Source organism: Stylophora pistillata, chromosome 1 (assembly GCF_964205215.1).
Source record: "Stylophora pistillata chromosome 1, jaStyPist1.2, whole genome shotgun sequence".
Classification (NCBI taxonomy): domain Eukaryota; kingdom Metazoa; phylum Cnidaria; class Anthozoa; order Scleractinia; family Pocilloporidae; genus Stylophora; species Stylophora pistillata.
In genome coordinates this window covers 37118700-37139192 of record NC_142519.1, presented here as the reverse complement: position 1 = coordinate 37139192, position 20493 = coordinate 37118700, and the positions used below count along the sequence as shown (strand labels likewise).

Here is a 20493-nt window from a genome sequence, read left to right as displayed (position 1 = left end):
CCTATGAAATCTTTCGACCTGCCCATTTGCTTGTGGAAAATAGGGTGATACTCTTCTGTGCTGTATTCCATTTGCCTTCATGAAGTCTTGGAATTCCTCAGCTACGAACTGACGTCCATTGTCCGTGATCAGAACTTTTGGATTTCCAAATCGTGCAAATACATCTGCAAGTGCAGTGACTATACTCTCACTTGTAATACGCTTAAGAACAATAGCCTCGGGCCATTTGCTTCTGTAATCAACAACAGTCATGATGTAGATCTCTCCAGGAAATGGACCCACCAGGTCAAGGGCACACTTCTCCCAGCAGTAATCGGGAAGAGGAGTTGCTGTATTAGGTGTGTCTCGTCGTAGTGGCTGAAGGCGCACACATGTCTCGCAATTTCGGCAGTAGTCTTCAACGTCAGAGTCCATCCCCGGCCAGAACAGAATTCTACGAAGGCGTTGCTTGCAACGCACAATACCTTGATGAGCCTCATGTGCCAAGGTCAATGCCTTTTTTCTCAACTTCTCAGGAACATAAATTCGTCGACCTCGCCCCAGTAGGCCCTGTGCAAAGCTCAGTTCATCTTTAAAATGTTTCCATTTATTATTTACCAGGTTCTGGGTTCCATCAAGTACCTTCACCACCTCTAGTAATTCAGGGTCAGACTCTCCAGCCCCTTTTATTTCATCAATTGAGAGCAAAGCATCAGCACTTTTGACAAAGTGTACATGCTCCTCAACAAAACTTGTTTCTGTAACAGTAGCGTTCAAAGGTAATCTTGACAGTCCATCTGCAATGTTCTCAGATCCAGGTTCATAAGTGAGTGTGAAGTCATAGTCCTGACATCTCAAAGCAATCCGTTCAAGGCGAATTGATTGAGTGTTTTTATTGAATACGCCAAGCAGTGGTTTATGATCAGTCGAGACGACAACGTGGCGACCATAAATGTAAGAATGCATCTTCTGCAATCCGAACAGCACAGCCATTGCCTCTCGTTCGATCTGCGAATATCTCTTCTCTGCAGCAGTTAGACTTCTGGACGCATAAGATATGGGCTGCCAACGGCTGTCAACATTTTGCAGCAAGACACACCCAAGACCGACTGGGCTGGCATCTACTACAAGTTTGGTCTCGGCTTCCAATGAGTAGTGTGCAAGGCATGGTGCTTTAATCAGAAGCTCTTTAACTTCCTCAAAGGCATTGGATTCTGTTGTACTCCATTTCCACACCACACCCTTCTGCGTAAGATATCGTAAGGGGGTGATCACTGTTGCAAGGTTGGAAACAAACTGTGTAAGGTATGTAATGCTTCCCAGAAACGATCTCAGCTCAGCTTGGTTTTGAGGTACTGGTGCATCTGCAATGGCTTTTACCTTGTCAGGGTCAGGCTTAATGCCCTCAGCAGAGATGACGTGTCCTAGAAATTTCAGCTCACACATGCCCAAGGCACACTTGTCTGCATTGAGACGAAGACCACAGTCTTGAAGTTTAGCCATAACTGCACGAAGATTCTTCCAGTGTTCTTCTGGTGTTGACCCGTACACCACAACATCATCAAAGTAGCTAAGCACACCTGATAAGCCTTCACACACTATGCTCATGACCCTTTGGTACACCTCTGGTGCTGACGCAAGTCCGAAGGGCAGCCTTTTGAACTGATACACTTTGCCTGCGGCTATGAACGATGTAATTTCTCTAGATTCTTCCGCTAGGCGAACCTGCCAATATGCTTTCCTTAGATCCAGAGTCGAAAACATCCGAGCCCCACTCAGTTGCCGTAAACAGGTCTTGGATTCTAGGAATTGGAAACCGCTCTCTTATCACTGCTTTATTAGCTTCCCTGAGATCAACGCACACTCTCAATTCTCCATTCCCCTTGTAGACAATCTGCACAGGTGATATCCACGATGCTCCTGTCGCTTCTTCAATCACATCTTCTTGGATCATTCGCTCTATTTCTTGTTTCAATCTCTCCTCTAAGGGTGCTGGGACTGGCCTTTGTTTCTGTACCTTGGGAGGGACATCTGAATTGATTTTAATTTTGTACTCATAATTCTTAAAGTCTCCGAGCTCTTCCTTGAAGAGATTTTCATACTCCTGATAGATCTTCTCCCTCGCTTTGGTTGGGCTCTCCCCTACTGCATGGATTTTTACAAGGTTGAGGGTGGACAGGGCGCTTCTTCCCAACAGGGGGGGACCTTCCACATCGATCACATACACTGGCTCCATTACTTCCATCTTATTGCATCTCAGTTTAGCATCAAATACTCCTAAACACTTGAGGTCTCCTCCACCAAAAGCTGAGAACTTGACATTGGTTGGGTTAAGAGGAATGTTCAGGTTGTTTCTAAACCACTGTTTCGGGATCAAGGTTTTAGCACAGCCAGTGTCAATCATCATTTGAACAAGTTTACCATTGATTTCAACATCAGTCTCAACACCCAGCCCCTCATTATTAGTAGTATACAAAACATATTCAGGGTTAGACTTATCTGACTGTTGCTGGACTGGCTGGACAAACTTTACATCTTCTTTATTCTCTGATTCTCTTGATCTGCAATATTTCCAAAAGTGACCAGTCTTCTTACATTTTATGCACTGTGCATTCCTAGCTTTGCACCTTTCGTTATTAGCAAGATGATCCGTTTTTCCACATCGAAAGCAGGCTTTTTCTTTCGCTTTATTTACTGAAGATCTTACCGCATTAACATCAGATTTTCCAGGAACGTTTTGGGCCCCGTGACCCCCAAGTAGCTGTGTATCCTTCTTTGCAGATTCAATTGCTCTCCCGAGCGTCTGGGCTTTTTCCAGTGTAAGAGTCTCTCCTTGTTGTAGTAGCTTTTCTCGTAGATATCCGTCAGAACACTTCTCTATAACTTGACCAAGAATATTATCATCAGTTGCTTCCCCAAGGTCGCATGTTAAACTCAGCATACGTAACTCTGCAATGAAGGTATCAAGTGATTCATGTTGAAGTTGAGCACGTTTTCGAAACTTGTGCCTCTCTGCCCACTTGTTTCTCTTCGGCTGAGAATGTGCATTCAACGCTTGTTTAACTTCCTCAAATTTCTTGTTCTCTCCCGGCAAACCTGAGAGCAAACGCTGGACTCCCGTCCCCGCAAGATGTAGAAGAGTAGCTTTTTGAACGTCGTCGCTTTCCTTATCTAATTTCGTAGCAATTCGGTAGTTGTCGAAAGCATCGAGCCAAAACTTCCACTCATCCGCCAAGTTTGTCGCCTCTAAATTAACTGGTGACAACGAAAACCTTTCAAAACTCATCTTGGCCTGTTATCCGATTGTCTTTTATCCTCGTCGCCAATTTGTAGTGTCGCAAAGTCTTTAATTGTAACGGAACAGACTCCAATATACAAGAAGAGTTTACACCAAAATTAGTCAGATCCAACGTATATAAAACGTCCTCCGGCTTTGCAGCCAAGCCTGCAATATCCATGGATACCCGGATATAACAGCACATATTTAGATAATAGGTTACTTTTGACCCAATTTTAATCTTTTTAGAGGGTCGGATTAATCCAATTACGTTGTGTAAATAAATGATCAAGAATTGCTCAAATTACTCTCAAAATATGTTTTGATGTTGTTTTTCAAGATTTGGTAGTTTTTATCGGTCCGAGTGTTTTCAAATCGTGGCGCGACGCTCCGAGATTCGTCTGAAATTTAGAGCTTCAAAAGCGGCATTTGGACGAAATTCAACTTTTGTCGATTTTCTCGAAAATAAATCGATATTGAGCCAAACGAAGTATGCAGTGCTTTGTTTCACCATAAGGCCTACCTAGCTTGAGAATATGAGCCGAATCGATTTTTCGGCTGTTGCCACCATATTTTGAAAATGTTCGGTGTTTGGCCACATTTCCTCTTAAATTCCAAGCTGCTTTAATTTCCTTCAGAACTCTCAATGAAAACACACACATCATATATTCACTAAATTATCATTTGAGCTACCAGGACAAATTTGATCTTAACTGTCAACTATTCAAGAATGAACCTTTGTTAACTCCCCGTCATGGGTTTTTCATCTGAGAAGATACATCAAGATGTGATATATAGCTTCTATTTTAAATAAATGAAAAAAGAACTCACAGCGTTATCTCTGCATCTTCGGAAACGTAAATGCCCGCAAATACTCTTAGTGGTAGATACTGTAACTTGTTGTTGGACAGGTCCCTATAGTCAACAAGTCAACAAAAAAACGCATTTTTAGAGATGTTGTGGAAACTGATGCTTTGTAGGAAGAGTACATATTCCTATCTCTCGAAAGTCCCTGTAACCGCCTTAAGCTCAGAGAACCCGGCTTTTTCATGTCCCTAAAATTCAAATCAGTGAGTGATTCATTATCGAGCCTCGGAGATTATCTATAAGAGGCTTAATATCCTTCCACGATTTGCTTTCGACCCTCTTGACATTGTTCACAAATATTAATGATCAAATAAAAACTTTGGCCAACATGAAGATGGCTTAGAACGCAGCTTTGCTAAACGACGGCTAAATTCTGTTTAAATAGCCTGCCTTTGAAATTCGATTGGAAAGCAGTATAAAAAGGCGATTCCAGACCGTTCGCCGAGCAGGGGAGGGGGGTTCTTAAATGCCGATAGTTTGTCTGTTAAAATAAATAAGACAAGCCACTAAAACACAGGGAAATACTTAAAATATACAGTTTAATTGTGCTGATAAAGGAACTACACTTGGGTGACCGATGGAACAGTGACTGACATTGTGGAAAAGATGGTTTCTTGCTTTGTATCAAAACATCAAAACAGATGATTCAGTCATTTTTTTTTTTTTTTTTTATTGTGAAACCTCGACAGAAAGGTTTAGTACAAACGTACTCTGACGATTTAAATCATTCGCTCGCGGCAATCAACAAAAACGTTCACCAAGAGTTGGAAAGAAACGTTGTTACACCGTGTTGATTGCTTCACGTATTTTTGAGAAAATTCAGGTGTTCGAAGCGACGGCAAATACTCCGCACAACGGCTCCTTTTAAAAAAATATCATGTTAAAGAATAATGTTAATCCGTAGTGATTACTATAAATTGTAATTCAGATAAAGCGGAACTCCACGACTATAACATCCGCATAATGCATGACAAAGTAAACAATTCACAAACTCCTGATATATATTGTTTATTAATTTCCAATGATCCTGAGTCCCAACAGCATCGCAGTTTATTTGGTCTTTCCTGAGATTGATAACATCTGCGCATCTGAGTAGAAGTAATGATTTTAAAACCATGGGGCACGGATTTCGTTTAATAAGCTGGAATTATCAAATTTAAAGAACTAACTTATTGATATAGTAACATAAACTTTAAGCGCTATCCTTTGACCCCTGCATGGTCCATTATTTAAACGTCTAAAGTATTGTTTTTTTTTTTGTTGTTGTTGTTGTTGGTTGTTGTTGTCATTTTTTTTTTATTATTATTTCTTAAGTAGTGGTTGCCTTCTTGCGGTCCTGGGCAGTGTTTTCAGTAGTGGTTGCTTTCAAGCGATTTTGAACGTTTTGTGGCAAATGACGTTAAGCTTTCATCGTCGGCGTCATAGGCCGGTTGTCTTCTTAGACTATTTATCAACTGTTTGCCAGTGATTGTCTTCGAGCGTTCATCAGCGCTTTTATAGCGCTTATCTTTAGGCCCTCATCATCACTGTTGAAGCCCTTGCATTCAACCGTAGCTGAGCGGTTTATAAGCGGTTGTCTTCGAGCGGTCTTACAGGGGATACACTTCTGAAGGTTTTTCTTTTTCTTTTAGAGGATTTCCTAAAACGGTGTTGTAACGTTGTATTGAAACATAACCCGTTCTTCAGTATCGTTTTTATGGTTAAAATTCCAGCGTTCATCAGCACTGTGGTTGTCTTACAGGATTCACCAGGCACGTTGTAGTGGAGGTCTTTAAAGTTGTGTCGATAACGAGTACAGTTGCACACCACTGTTTGGGAGCATTATCATCAAAACCCAACTTTTTTAGTAATGCAAATTACCAAGCACTAGTTGAGTTCATCGTGAAGAAAAGTAGTTTTCTTAAGACTGTTTATGATTAATAGTAATAAACTTGATCTGCGTATTTCAGTTGGCATATTCTACTTGAGATAGGGAGATTAAAGTTGTGTCGATATTAAATGCTTTTACACACTGTTTCCTAGCTTACTCGGAACTGGTCAGCTCAGACGACCACCACAAACCGTATAATATCTATCCAAGCTTCAATAATCTTTCGATCTAAAGAAATACATTTTATAATTTGAAGTCAGACTAATGTAAATCAAGTCTTAATCTCGTAGCAAAATTCAGAAAAGGCGATGGGAAACTTACTTCTGTGGTGGGTCATTAAAACGGGACTGTCTTTACAGGTTAGCCGATTCAGGTAAGCGGTGTTTTGAACAGACTGTAAAAACGACTTCTCTCTCTTTTCAATTCTACAGAAAAACTGGTTTAAAATATTATAAGCTAACACTTAAAACAATGAGCGGAATTATTTTTTTGTAATCAAGTAAATCTGTCATTAAAAGGCAACACCAGTTTGCTAAACGAAACACGTACCACCGTCTGGGGACACCATCATATAAAGCTAACTTTTTTAGTATAATTATGTAAGTTACGATCCACTAGTTCATCATGAAGAGAAGAAGTTTAATGACTGTTTATAGACTTGATCTATGTATTTCAGTTAGCATATTCTACTTTAGATTGTGAGATTAATAAGATACTGTTCCCTCACGGGTAACGATAAACTTCGCTTCCCAAACGCCTTCCTTTACCTATGTTTCCTCTACAGTTGCAATGAGCCAGGTTTCAGGCAATATTCTGCTTCTAAACTATGCTGATATTCTGAAATGCTCCAAAAATAGCATAAAAGGCTATCTTCGATTCGACTTCTTGTGCGCTGTCAAAAAATTTACGAAGCATGCTCGTTGTATTTAAAAAACTCTGCTATTTCGTGATAGCCCCCTGACATACTTCTGTGCGCTCCAAAGTGTTCTAGAACTTTTCGGCTTGTAGTTTAGTGTAGCGACGAAATTTCAGGCGGTTAAGGAGTAGTTGCTGCCTCCCAAGCGACGTCCGAGATGTTGACAACAGGGAAAACGCAAATAGCTATCTGTCTGAAATAACTTGAACTTTTTTGCTCGTTTGAGGGCCTCGAGACATTCTGCACGTGCATCAAACTAAATAAGATGCAGGAAAGTGGCCATGGTATATTCACGGCCACATTGCAAATTCGCCCCCTACCACCTTTGCGAGCTCTCCCCCTAACGTAAAACGATTTAACCCCTAACGAAAAACAAGTTTTACCCCAAATATTTTGAATCATTTTCCTACACAGAATGAATTTTTTTCATGTCGAATCTATTGATATTTTTGCGACGAACATGAAATTTTCACATGCAAGTTAATAGTCGTGTTAAATGCGCACGACTAATGCATGAGTAATGCAAAGCCGCTACTTTACCGAACTCTTAATCTAGAGAGTTTGACGCAATTTTGTGCTTTGTTAAGCGGCAATTTTTAGCTAAGAACAAGTTATCTCGCCCTACTTTCGAACTTCGCGCTGGCCCAAAAACTTCAACAACTTTACAAACGAGTTTTTTCACTATATGGGAGCGAAGTGGTAAAGGTGGTGCTTTCCTTTTAACCCCCAACCCCTGAGGTACTTTTTGTAAAAATCTAAGGCTAACAACAAAGCACTCTGTTTGAAAATAGCTTAATTTTGGTTCACTGAATTAAAGTGTCTCATAGGCAGTAATGATTGTGACACAGTAAACATTTGTGTAATTTGAATTTTTCCTCACAACATTAAGATTTTTTTCAATGTTCAAGTTACTGCTCCTGAGACAAATTCATGTAATACAATCAGTTTACTTAAATAATCTTAATAGTCCCTCGCCATTTGGTTATCTCTTAAAAAAAGATCGAATTGTGTTTGATAAGCTTCATTGCATAAGCTTGATAAAACTCGGGTATTTATAACCTTTAAGTAAAAAATCATCATTAGTGAGCTGTCTGTTAATCTCTCTAGTCACACCTCTCACACCTTATGAACTCTTACACAACTGCGCAAGATAATGTGCAGCGGATTTCTCCTGATGTTAAAAAATAATGTTATCATGTACAATATGATGGAAAAAATGTTTAGCTACTGTTAACCCTTATTTACGCTTTGTGAAGCAAGAGGCTGTAAGGGATCTTACTAGGCAGTTAGGGTCACTCATACATAGATGACCGCTGGTGGATGTTGTCTCTGTTTAATGTTTGGTATATATTTACTGGTTTTTCATTCTTCCTTCCATATTGAACGACAAACTCAAACTGAACGAAGGCAAGACCGAAATCCTCATTATTGGGACACCACAACAACTGGTAAGTTGGATAACTGAACGATAAGCTCAAACTGAACTAAGGCGAGACCAAAACAATCATTATTGGGAAACCCCAATAGCTGGGAAGTTAGATAAATGAACAATAAGTTCAAACTGAACGAAAGCGAGATCGAAATCCTCATTATTGGGACACCAAAACGACTGGGAACAATGTAGAACTGTCAGTACTCATGTTGGTTTCTCGAAGATCAAACCTGTGCTAGCGCTAGAAATTAAACTTAATCCCAGACTCTCTATGCCAACAGACATCGCAAATATAAGCAGCTTTTCAGTGACGTCTACAACATCATATTCACCACATTCAAAAAATATCTCTCACAACAGTCAACTGAGGCCCTCACTGGTTCGTTCACTACAATCCGTGAATATGCTGGATAGGCTACTGCCGTAGTCTTCTGTATTTATCACCAGTTTGTGTTATAACTAAATTGCAGCGGATAAAGAATAAATAATAATAAAGAATGCTTGGTCTAAACCGATCTTCAGAGAACAAAAACTGTGTCGAAAAACCTCGCTTAAATTTTAATTACATCGGCTACCGATCTTCAGAGAACAAAAATTGTGTCAAAAAACCTCACTTATTTTTTAATTACATCGGCTACCGATCTTCAGAGAACAAAAATTGTGTCAAAAAACCTCACTTGTTTTTTAACTAGATCAGCTACCGATAAGAAACAGAGTTGAGTTTAAAACAGCTCCAAATACTTTCACGATTCTTTAAATTATAATTTTTCGGCCCCCTTCTACCGAAAGATGAAACTCAGAAGTCCTTCTCCGTAATACCTGTCTTCAGTCTAAAGCTACCCTAGGTGAACAATTTCTACTGTTCTGTCCCAAGATCCCACTAATATTAAGAGTGCAAATACCATCGAAATCTCCCCTTTTTTTAGACGGGTGTCTTTATCAGAGCGTTTTATCGTAGATCAAATTTTTCTTTTCATTATATTGTAGTCTTTTGTGGTGACTTCGTATTCATATTCCCTTCTCTTCGCAGTTTTGGTTCAGTGTACTATTATTTTAACTCTAAATTGTTACGCAGATTTTAAAATTTTATGTAATTTGCGCGTCATCAATTTATCATGATTATCATCATTAATATTATTGTTATTATTATTAGGCTGTATCCTTCTTATAATCCTCACAAACTGTCCCAGTCTCCTCTGTGTCAAGGGGTGTCTTGCACATGTATGAATGCCATCCACCAGAGGAGGAGCAGAACTCCGAAACACAATCGTACAAGGTCAAAAGGATCATTCACATTTTTTTCGTCAAATAATGTCAAATTCGCTGGATTCAATGAATTCTGTTGCTTATATTTGTGTTGATCCAGGCACTGGCTACCAAGCGTCCGGAGTGTCCTCTCAAACTTACATGCCATTTAATCCAGTGCGACGATACCACAGCTTAACTAAACAAAGCAGCTAATTATAAAGAAGATTTTGTGTTGTTTACAATCAGGCCGTACTTTCGCAGAACAGGGGTAGGAGTTTTGAAGGGCCAAAGCAGGATAAATTTTGACACCTAACACATGAACACCGCTCAAAGAAGAAATTTTTTTCTATATTTGTCTGTTCAAAAAGCCAAACCGAGATAAAAGAGAGGGAAAAGCTCAAAACAAACCCTTTCTTCAAATTTGCTGATGAAGGAACTAGAGTTACGCAATAGATGGACCAGTGGGTGACACTGATAAGATATGGTTTCTCGTTTCGTTTCAAAATTATCGAACTACAACAGCTGATTCGGTCAGTTTTTCTATTGTAACACATCAACAGAAAGCTCCAGCGCAGACATATAATATCGATTTGAGTCGTTTGAACGCAGGCATCGGAAAAATCTTTTACAGCAGAGTAATTGAAAGAAGCCATAGCTCGCCTCAGTGCACTGATTCGTTCACATATTTCAGTAAGATTTAGCGCGTTCGAGGCGGCGACGGCAGATAACTTACCCGGGTTCTTTAAAAAGCGTTATCTTAGAGAATAATGTTGAGTTAGTCCGTCGTAATTAATATGAATTATAATTCGGATAAAAAGGAACTGTGCTAGGACATCTTCATAATGCTCAACAAAGTAGATAATTTACAAAATCTTGATATGGCATGAATCATGGGCTGCTATTTTTAACGTAATCGAAAGTATCTTCATCTCCACCACTGAAATTTAACTTGGCTTTACTAATTTTCAATGAACCTGAGGCCAAATTGTATTGCTTATTCTGTCTTTTCTGAGGTTGATAAATCTGCACATGCAAGTAACAATTTGAAAACCGCGAGACGGGGATTTCGATGAATTGGCTGGAATTATCAAATTGGCATGTACAGAAGTGGTAAACAGCTTGTTAAATAAACTTTAGGGCTACGCTTTGACCTCCGTATGGTTCATTATTTAAACATCTGAAGTTGTTTACCGATTTGAAATGGTTAATAAGGATTAATCGTCTCTTGCGATCGCCGTAACTTTACATGATATCTTCCCTTTACATTTACCCCATCAATAGTTTTTAACCGTCTTGTTTTCTTTTGAACTGGGCAGATTTTGTCTGTTGGACAGGTCCCTGCAATCAATATGGCACCAGAACGAAGCGTGAACTCTTCTGCCTAAAATAATGTTTTCCTAAATTCTGAAAGCATACCATACTTTCTCAAGATGCTATGAACGTTTCCTTCAGTTACTCAAACTCACATTAATGAATATTAAATTAGTTTGTCTTTTCTCTACCCTGGAGATCCTGATGCAAAATAAAATCCCTCAATCAGCTGGCCAACATTTCAAATCGTCTGGTTTTCTGAGCAGTGGCACAATTTTTTAAGAGGGCGAATACTTAAATCAGATGCATTGTTTGACGAAAACTCGACGGAATCACAACTTGAAAGAAATGGAGGACAAATTTTTAGATCATCTTTTGTTAAAATTGTTCCAGCCTCGCTGATCATATATTCCAACCGTTTAATGAAACAGGAAATGACCAGGAGTAAGTCGAAAGCGCAAGCACTTAAGGACCTAAGGGAGTCATTCAGAGTTGGTAAAGGTCGAACAGGTGAACAGTAACGCAGATATTAGCATATGCAGTAAAATTGCGGTTGCACTGGAGGTTTTTCAGTGGCGGTTGTCCTAATGCGGTCTTGGCAGCGTTTTAGTGGTTGCTCTCAAGCGATTTGGAGCGTTTTTGTGGCAACTGACTTTGAGCTTTCATCAGCGGCGTTATAGCGGTTGTCCTCCTCCTCAACTTTTTATCAACGGCTTCCACTGGTTCTCTTCAAGCGTTCATCAGCGCTTCTATAGCGTTTGTCTCCAGGCCTTCATCATCGCTGTTGAAGCGTTTACATTCAGCCGTACCTGAGCGGTTTATTAGCTGTTGCTTTCGAGCAACAGCAGATTTTTACAACGGATGCACTTCTGAAGGTTTTTTTTTTCCTTTTTTTAAATGGATTTCTTAAAACGGTAATCAGCAGTGTCGTGACAATTGTATTCAAGCATAAACCAGCGGTGTTGAAGCGGATGTACACAAACCGTTTTTTAATATCGTTTTTATGGTTGTAATTCAAGCGTTCATTAGCACTGCGGTTGTCTTACAGGATTTACCAGGCGTGTTCAAGTGTGGTGGAGGTCTCTAAGGGTTCACCAGCGGTGATGCAGCGCTTCAACTGTTCCTGAGTGGTTTATTAGTTGTCGCCTTCTAGTGGTGTTACAGGAATGCGCCTGTGAGCTGTTTTGTAGAGGATGTCCTTAAATGCTAATCCCTGGAAGTTCTTTTCACTCACTATGGGGCATTTTTGGATGGTTGTCTTGCAATTGCTATGATACCGCTGATGAACGGTTTAAGAGTCTGTCCACGAGATGACCGGGCAGGCATGACACATGCCATCTCACAGATTTCTTTCAAACTTTCACAGATTTAGTTCGAGCTCTCGGCTTATTCTGAGTTATTAGAGTTTCCACATCAAATCCCTAAATTTGACTCGAAAAATGCACTTTCAAGAAATCTCTCTCACACCAACAAATTGCGATGGATTTTAATTCCATTTTGTCTAACGGTTTTTTGAACCTTTAGAAAATGATCACCTAAAGTTGGAATAATTTGATATATCAGGATATCACAGATTTCTTTCAATCTTTCACAGTTTATGAGGGTCACTAATTCATTCAAGAAACCAGATTTAGTTCGAACTCTCGGCTTATCCCTGAGTCATCAGAGTTCCCACATCAAATCCATAAATCAAGCTCGAAAAATGCACTATTCAACGAATATTTCTCACACTAACAAAATGCGATGGATTTTAATCGTATTTTGTCTAGTAGTTTTTTGGAACCTTCATTAAGAAAACGATCCCTTAAAGTTGGAATAATTTGATATATCAGAATATCATTTCTGCCCATTTGGAGCAGTTAAATCACGGTACTGGGTAACCAACTATTCGGAAAAAGAAATAGAAAATAGGTTTTTGTAATTGCAAATTTCTCCCGTGGGGAACATTGTATGTTGTGCAGAACCATATTTCTGAAGTTGTCCTAGCAAAAGAAACTTCCCCTTTCCCACATTGTACGCTTTTGTTACGCCTTTATAGGCCATCGAAGTTGATCTTTATCTTACCTCTGCGAAAAAGACGAAAGTACCATATTTTCAACGGGTCACTATTCAAAGTTAAACATTAAAAATATGAAGAAACTGGTATTTTCGTTGACAGAAAAAGGACCATCTGCTATCGCACAAAATTTGAAAGCCGTATTTCGTCGTGTTGGGGCGTACGAAGCCGCGGATGTTGCATATTTTTTCATTATTTTACGGGGGTGTGGGGGGGGGGGGGCAACACCCATGTAGGCGTATTTTGAACTTGTCGATAAAAGCTTTTGATAATTTTTGAAAAAGGTTCATCACAAAGGTCCTTTAGGAACGATAAAATGAGCTTACAACTAACTGTCTGCGTATTCTTGATACTTATGGTCAGTGGCTCTTGAGAGTGCTGGGCTGAGAGCTTGGAAAGCGTACATTGTGGCGCACATTAGGTCACATCGTACGCTTGCCGAACAAGGGCAACTGTTTTGTTTTTGTTTTGTTTTTTACTGGCACAGCTTCCAAAATATGGTTCTCAACGAGTTTTAACAGAAAAAACTTGTACTTCTTAACTGAGTGGTAGGGCCTGACGGGAAAGTTTTGGCTTGAGGTCACGTGCGACATCCTCGCGCCATAATCAAGTGCCAATTATTTTCCCGTCGGTCCCGCCCAAAACTCAGTCAAAAAGCATTTTATCATATGACCGCTATGTGTTCAAAATTTCAAAAGTCTTGTTTCAACCAAAATTGGACACGATAGACGGGAGCACTCAGGACAACTACAAAAGCTAAATGTAGCATTTTACCTCAGGGATTTGATGGGGGGACTCTAATACCCCAGGGATAAGCCACGAGCTTGAGCTGCTCTGGATTCTTGAATGACTTAATGACCCTCCTAAACTGTGAAGGTTTGACGGAGAAATCGGCGAGATGGCATGTGTCTGATGAACGCTTTAAGACATCTTCTTGAGCTGATAAACCTTGAACGCAACCGTTGTAACAGTGCTGATGAACGTTTGTATACAACAGCTACAACACCGCTAATAAAAGCTGGAACAGATCGACTACATGTATAAGACCACTGATGAACGATTCATTACAACCGCTACAATACCGCTGAAGCTAATGGCACAATGCAAATTCTCTGACACAAACGGGCTCCCGAACTCCTCGTGTAGAGCTTTTTGCATTATTATGATCAGGCCGGTGAACTGACACGGAACATCATTCCTGAATTATAATATGAAATACCGAATTTTTAAAAAAAATTAAGCAATCGTGCCTGTCCAAATTTTCACCTGAGCCACTGATATCTGTTCATTTTACTTATTTATGTGTAAACTTCCAGACTGCTTTTAGTTCCTTCAGAACCCTCAACAAAAATTTCATAACACACATCGTATACTTACTAAATTTTCCTTTGAGCCACGAACACAAATTTTATTTTAACTGTCAGCTATTAAAAACTGAACCTTTGCCCAGTAACTCCCCTTCATGAGTTTTTCATCCGAGTCTGATAGGATACATGAAGATATGACAAATGACTTTTATTTTAGCCAAAAAAAAAGAAATCACGGCGTTATCCTAGCATACTCAGAAACGTTAATGCCAGCAAATACTCTTAGTGGTAGATACTGTAACTTGTTGTTGGACAGGTCCCTATAGTCAACAAGTCAACTGCAAAATAAGCGCTTTCTTAAAGATGTTGTGGAAACTGATGTTTTGTTGGAAGAATATATACTCCTATTTTTTTAAGGTTCCTGTAACCGCCTTAAGCTCAGAAAACCTGACCTTTTCACCTTCTTAAAATTCAAATCAATGAGTGATTGATTATCGGTCCTTGGGGATTATCTATAAGTGGGTTGAAATGTCCTTCCACGATTTGCTTTCGGCCCTCTTGACAATGTTCACAAAAGTTAATGTTCAAATAAAAACTTCGGCCATCATGAAGATGGCTTAGAACGCGGCTTTGGTAAACAACATCTAAATTCTGTTTAAATAACCTGCCTTTTAAATTCGCTTGAAAAGCAGTATAAAAAGGTGGTTCCAGACCCTTCACCTAACAGGGGAGGGGGTTCTTAAATGCCGAAATTTTGTCTTTTTAGAGAAATAAGGCAAGCTACTGGAACATAGGGAAATACTTAAAATATACAGTTTAAGGTGGCTGAACACAGTTTTTGATACCTTTCTTTCTTTCACCAGTTTCTCTAAAGCCCTCGATCTCTCGGTCGCCAAAACTGGCTGCCAGCAAGTTAACAACACAAACTTTGGCTTTTTTGAAAGTTGAACTGACGTATGTACCGTTGTCATGGCGACGTGAATATATATATAAAGAGGCAATTAAAATCGGTTTTGTTTCTTTGTGGAAAATCTAGTCATTAGATTTTTTTATAACTTGCATGCAACGAGCTTGTAACGATACACACATGTTAACACCATTTTGATAACAATTTAACAGAGAGATCTTCCATTGTCCATTGTTGAAGGTTCACTCGATTCTCTAGAATTTCCTTTGTTTAAAATCAATTTTTTCAATACCCCAGTTACTTATTTCCTTAAGTATTTCCGTGCCAAATTTCGTGAAATTGTAATGAGTGGTTCTCAAGAAATAGGCATATCTCCGAGAAAGCAACTTTTCATTCAATCGCAGTGTTTTCCTCACTACGCATGCGGTGCATTTAACTTGGTTCTTTGAGTATCGACGAAAAAGCTGAGAATTACTGGCTTCATACCAACGTGGTCCGAAGAGGCCCTTCCCTTCGACATTAATTTGCATATAAAAAATGAACCAATTTAAAACAAAGAATTCTCAAGATTTAGGCTTAAATAGCGCTAAAAATACATATCTGAGGTTAGTTTATACACCAAGGAGGTTATCAATTGTTTCAAACCTGCGGGTAACTCTCTAGCTTTCAACCACCATCATCGTGAAAACAACGCAAATCAGTGTCTTTACTTAATCCCGCACGTGTCAAAGCTCATTTGCATAATTCTAAAAAATGACGAAGATACGTCTTTGACCGTTTAAAATTCGTTTGTTTGTCTTCCACGTTAATTATCTTAGGTTTTCATAACAATTGGATAGAAATAAATTGCGAGTCGTCCTAAAACGTTGCATAAACGTGATCAGTCGTAACGCTTGCGTGAAAAAGTGAGCAAAGGGCGATCGGAAGGCGATTCCTCGATAATTTTCCATGAATCAGGTCAATAGCCACGTACAGAGTGGAGTAGATCAAAATTAAATAATCCAGTTTGGCATTCTGGTCATTTCAGACATAAGGTGTCGCTTAAAAGGACACACAAACAAGTCAAAACATGTATGTTATGGTGTTATCAACAAAACAACCTTCTTCAAGAATTCTCGTTTCTACCGAGGTTTAGCACACGGAATGCAATCAATTCTGAACCTTTGCTGCCATAATTAGAGATTTTACGTTGTTACACAAAGTTCTTGAGGGACAAGTTTAATCATTCCTTAGGAGGCAAACCCGGCCTGGTATGTTGCATGACGTGATTATGCCAACCTTTCCATTTGTTCCATGACTTGTTTCGCGGGTATGTAAATTGAAACTTAAAAGTATAAGCGGAGCTTCAGTCCTGATATCTCTCCTGGAATGCCGGGACGACGCATCAAGTAATTTGAAGTACCATCTATCCAGCGAAATCCTCGAGTACGAGTCAATTTTGCTTCACTACGGTCATTTTGGCTCCGAAAAGGAAAAAATAAAACGGACGTTTCTATGTTCTAAACATCGGAACGTTTTGGGAAAACACTGGAAATGTGGTAAAAGTACTTGTCAGCATCCAGAGCACAAAGGAACATATAGGGCAGTGAAAGGTGGCCGAGTATTCCGCGCCAGACTGTCCAGAGTTGTTTTCGAAATTTTTGGAATGATAGTTCCAGTCCGATCACGTGAGTACTATATTCAGTTCCTTGAATGCGAAGGTTCTTATTTTATTAAAAGTTAATTTGTGAAGGCCTAGCTACACCAGCGGGCAGAGTCTCCACAAGATCAAAAGACAATTTTTTTCATGACAAAATTTTATATCTTTTTTTGCATCCGCTCAAGTTTAATACGGCTTTGTTTATTTAGTCAGTTTTGCCCAGTTTTCACACGGCTTTGTTTATTTACTCCATTTTGTCCAGTTTTCATCCGTGAAAAATCTGTCGGCGGCGTGGTGGGAGATTTGCCCGCCAGAGCCAAAATTCTTAAAGTCGAGACAAACCATTCACAGTTGTAAAGTGTTGGTCATGACAGAAAATATTTCGAGATAGACAAATTTTATATTGGTGCGGTAGGCTAAACAGTGTTAAAAAGTTAGGAACCGTTTTACAAGGAAAATTTAATTAAGCCTTGCTACTAACATTTGCAACAGAGTTAAAAAATGTCCAATTATTTGCTCTTGATACAAGTAATTAGAGAGGAACAGGATTAACAACAAGAATAGGGAAAGGACGTCCAAATGAAAATTACAATGAATAAAAAGGAATAATTAAAAAAAAGAGCGTGAGGGAGAAAGAGAGAGAGAGAGAGAGGGGGGAACCAATTGGTGATTTTCGTTCAGTTTAACTAGCATAACAATGCGCAACATCAAAAAAACAGGGCGGTCATTTAAAAAAAAAGATGAAACAACGATGATAACTGTATCAATTAAGATGGCAACCAGAGAATATAAACAGTTTATAATCTTAGGGATGGCAATGACCATAACGATACTTTTTGCGTGTAAGGTTGTCAAATTAGGTGGCACTTGTAAGAATAACTTTCTTGTGTACATTTCAGCCATCTGTAGCAGCTGCAGAAAGTTACATAACAGCCGGTTAAAGAATAAGTGGCTTTTCCTAAGGACATCAGAGGAAGAAAAACGAAATCTAGCTGAAGATAAGGGTTCTTGTGGCATAGCATACTTGTCGAGGTATGTATATTAATAACTTCACGCGTCCCAAATGGAAGAGATCTCTAATGCTTAGCGCAATCAGTCAGATGGTGATAAATGTTATCAATTACTGATTGCCTTGCCTGATTTTGACTTTTCAGGAAGCAAAAAGGGAGGCAAAATCGGCGATGTTTTCTATTCCAGATTTAGAAGTCGAAATATACAACCGGGATTCCACTTGGACTGCTCAGGAAGTGGCATGAAATGGCTGAGACTTTTTCAAACGGTGAGTCATCAGATGAAGAAGAAACCGATGGGCACGTGTTAAAGACCTACAATGAGTTTATGACAAGGACTGTCTCACTCACAGGAAAAAAAGTAGAACCGGTTTCTTCTGGGCTTTAAAAGGAATGGGAATTGGTAACAACAAATGAAAAAGCCCTATGTTTGGATCATGTGGAAGAGACATGTCGCGCTGTTTGCAATGTAATCGCTCTAAAAGACTAAGTAGAACTATTGCAAGCATTCAAGGCTCCAATAACAAATGAAGTTTGCTTGGTTGACTTGAAGTTGCTGATAACCGCATACAAACAGGCACCTTTGATTAACTTGAAAACACAGATCTTGAGTATCTATGCAACGAGCTATTCAGCGAAATTCTTAAAGAAAATGCACCAGCCATTTGAAAAACTGAGTGATCGACAAATTAAGAAGGCAAAAAGTGTCGAAGCTGGTTTCAACGTCAACAAACTGCCACACCACAGAGTCCGAATAGACCTAGTGAGACTTGATCATTTTCTGTGTTTTGTAGACTAATCATTTTTTAAAAAGGCATGGCCTATGGAACAAGGACTTTAAAACTTGACTCTGGGGATCGTCTTGTCTTGCCAAATGTCATCAGAATTGTTGGACGATCAACGATGATTGAACAATCTCTCAGTTAAACACTGTTGCGAGGAAGTCTTTGACCCCCTTGGAAAATCAAAGCTTTACAGAATTTTGCAAGCAAGAGAGCCCTCTCAAAGGCGATCCCTTCAAGGGCTATACAGCACTGCTGCAAGCGGAGCGGAAGGGTTTAATTAGCTAAAGCAATGCACAAGATAGTGGAGGAATTGGAAGAGGGCGGGGCAACTGCGTAGTGGTGTGAAGACGTTGGGAAGAATCTGATGGATGCAAAGCGATACCTCAAGACAGAGTATAGGATGCACTGTCAAGAGGATGGCAGTCCTTGCCACGACCATTGTATGCGTTTTTCTCTGAGTGATCCCAAAAACGCCGAGTTTCAAGGAAGTTGTTCCCATGAGCCTCAAGCTAGCAGGGATAGTTGCGAAAGTATGAAATCCGTTATTCAGACATTTGGAAATGAAATTGAATCTCCTCTGATAACTTTTGACAGGATAGAGAAGAAAAAACACCTGAAACACGACCATGGTGAAGCCAGAGAGGCGATTCTTCAGTAAAAGGCGCATGTAATCAGGACAAAGAATCAAGAGAGAGCAAAGCAGAATTTGCTCGCGTCCCGCCGAAAAAATGCCTCCTTCATTGTCATGGACTGTTCCATGAAATTAATCCAACTGAAATACAGGGAAAAGTAGTCTGGGTGGTTCGGAAAGAGGGGAATAAACTGGCATGTCAGTTCACTGAGTTATTACGAGGAATGCAGAGAACAACGGCCTTGAGATTATGGCACACGTTCATCTTTTTGAAAGCTGTGCCCAAGACTGGTACGCAGTTTACGCAATTCTGGAAAACCTTTACGGTAATATCAAACAGATCAAGCCTACCGTAAAGAGGGATTTTTGCGATCAGATGGCGCAGGCTGTTACCACAACAACAACCTAATTGCAGCTGCCTCTAACGTTGGTTCACGCGCTGGAATCAAGGTGATGAGGTAAGATGAGAATGCTTTTTTATTACAACGTGAAAACATTCTTTCAAAAACATGAAAATTCATAGCCTCATCGACTTCAAAACTTTTAAGTTAAGACTTTCTTGCTGTCTCTGTTCATTATAGTAACTTATATTTCAGAGCCGATTCAAACAATGTTGATCAAAATCTTTTGATAATACATCGCAGGAACGTAATTATCCTCTCTACCCTGAAAACGTCGCATATCGCCGACCCCCTTGTTTAAAGGCAAATTAAAGCGTATCTTTAATAAACTTCTCTAGTTCACATGCTATTGCTATACGCACAAATACGTGTAGCGAATGAATGCTTACTTTCTCAAAGGACATCCTGAGAGAATTCAACTGCGTAGGTATTTATTTATTGCGGAGTAGCCCTCTTATTGCTTCCTCTTTAGAATCGTTAAAAAGTATAATTTTCATATTAGCATTTTCATGATGAGTGGAATGTGGTAGTAGACGCAAGAGCATACACTAGGCCTACCTAGTAACATCTGTATTAGTATGGCAGGTATTGCTAGATCAGTTATTCTAACCGAGATACTTCCTTTTCTTATTCTCAAGGTATGATTTTTCTGAACCACAATCTGCCCAGGATGTTTGCCATTGCATCATTAGTCCAATGAAAGAGGCAATTTGTAGATATTGCAATGAAGGCCATAACATTTTGACGGCAGCTGACATGCACGAGACATTAAAAGTGAGACAAGTGAATAGATCGTCAGCTGCTGTTTTCGAAATTGTTAGTGATAGAAAGGAACTTAGAACTAAGGGCATCAATAA

At 39.5% G+C, this 20493-nt stretch overlaps 1 protein-coding gene and 1 pseudogene across 1 annotated transcript; one reads left to right on the top strand and one right to left on the bottom strand.

Annotated features, from left to right (window-relative positions):
- Positions 1 to 1681: 1681 nt before the first annotated feature.
- On the bottom strand, positions 1682 to 3265 carry LOC148742319 (uncharacterized). Its single transcript, XM_088747156.1, has one exon. The coding sequence runs from the start codon at positions 3263 to 3265 to the stop codon at positions 1682 to 1684; it is 1584 nt and encodes a 527-aa protein (XP_088603282.1).
- A 14801-nt stretch (positions 3266 to 18066) lies between these two features.
- Positions 18067 to 18746, top strand: LOC148742318 (uncharacterized; annotated as a pseudogene).
- Positions 18747 to 20493: the final 1747 nt, after the last annotated feature.

What these genes read in the sequence shown, in the direction of transcription:
- LOC148742319 (XM_088747156.1), bottom strand. Translation starts at nt 3,265, where the DNA reads ATGAGTTTTGAAAGGTTTTCGTTGTCACCAGTTAATTTAGAGGCGACA.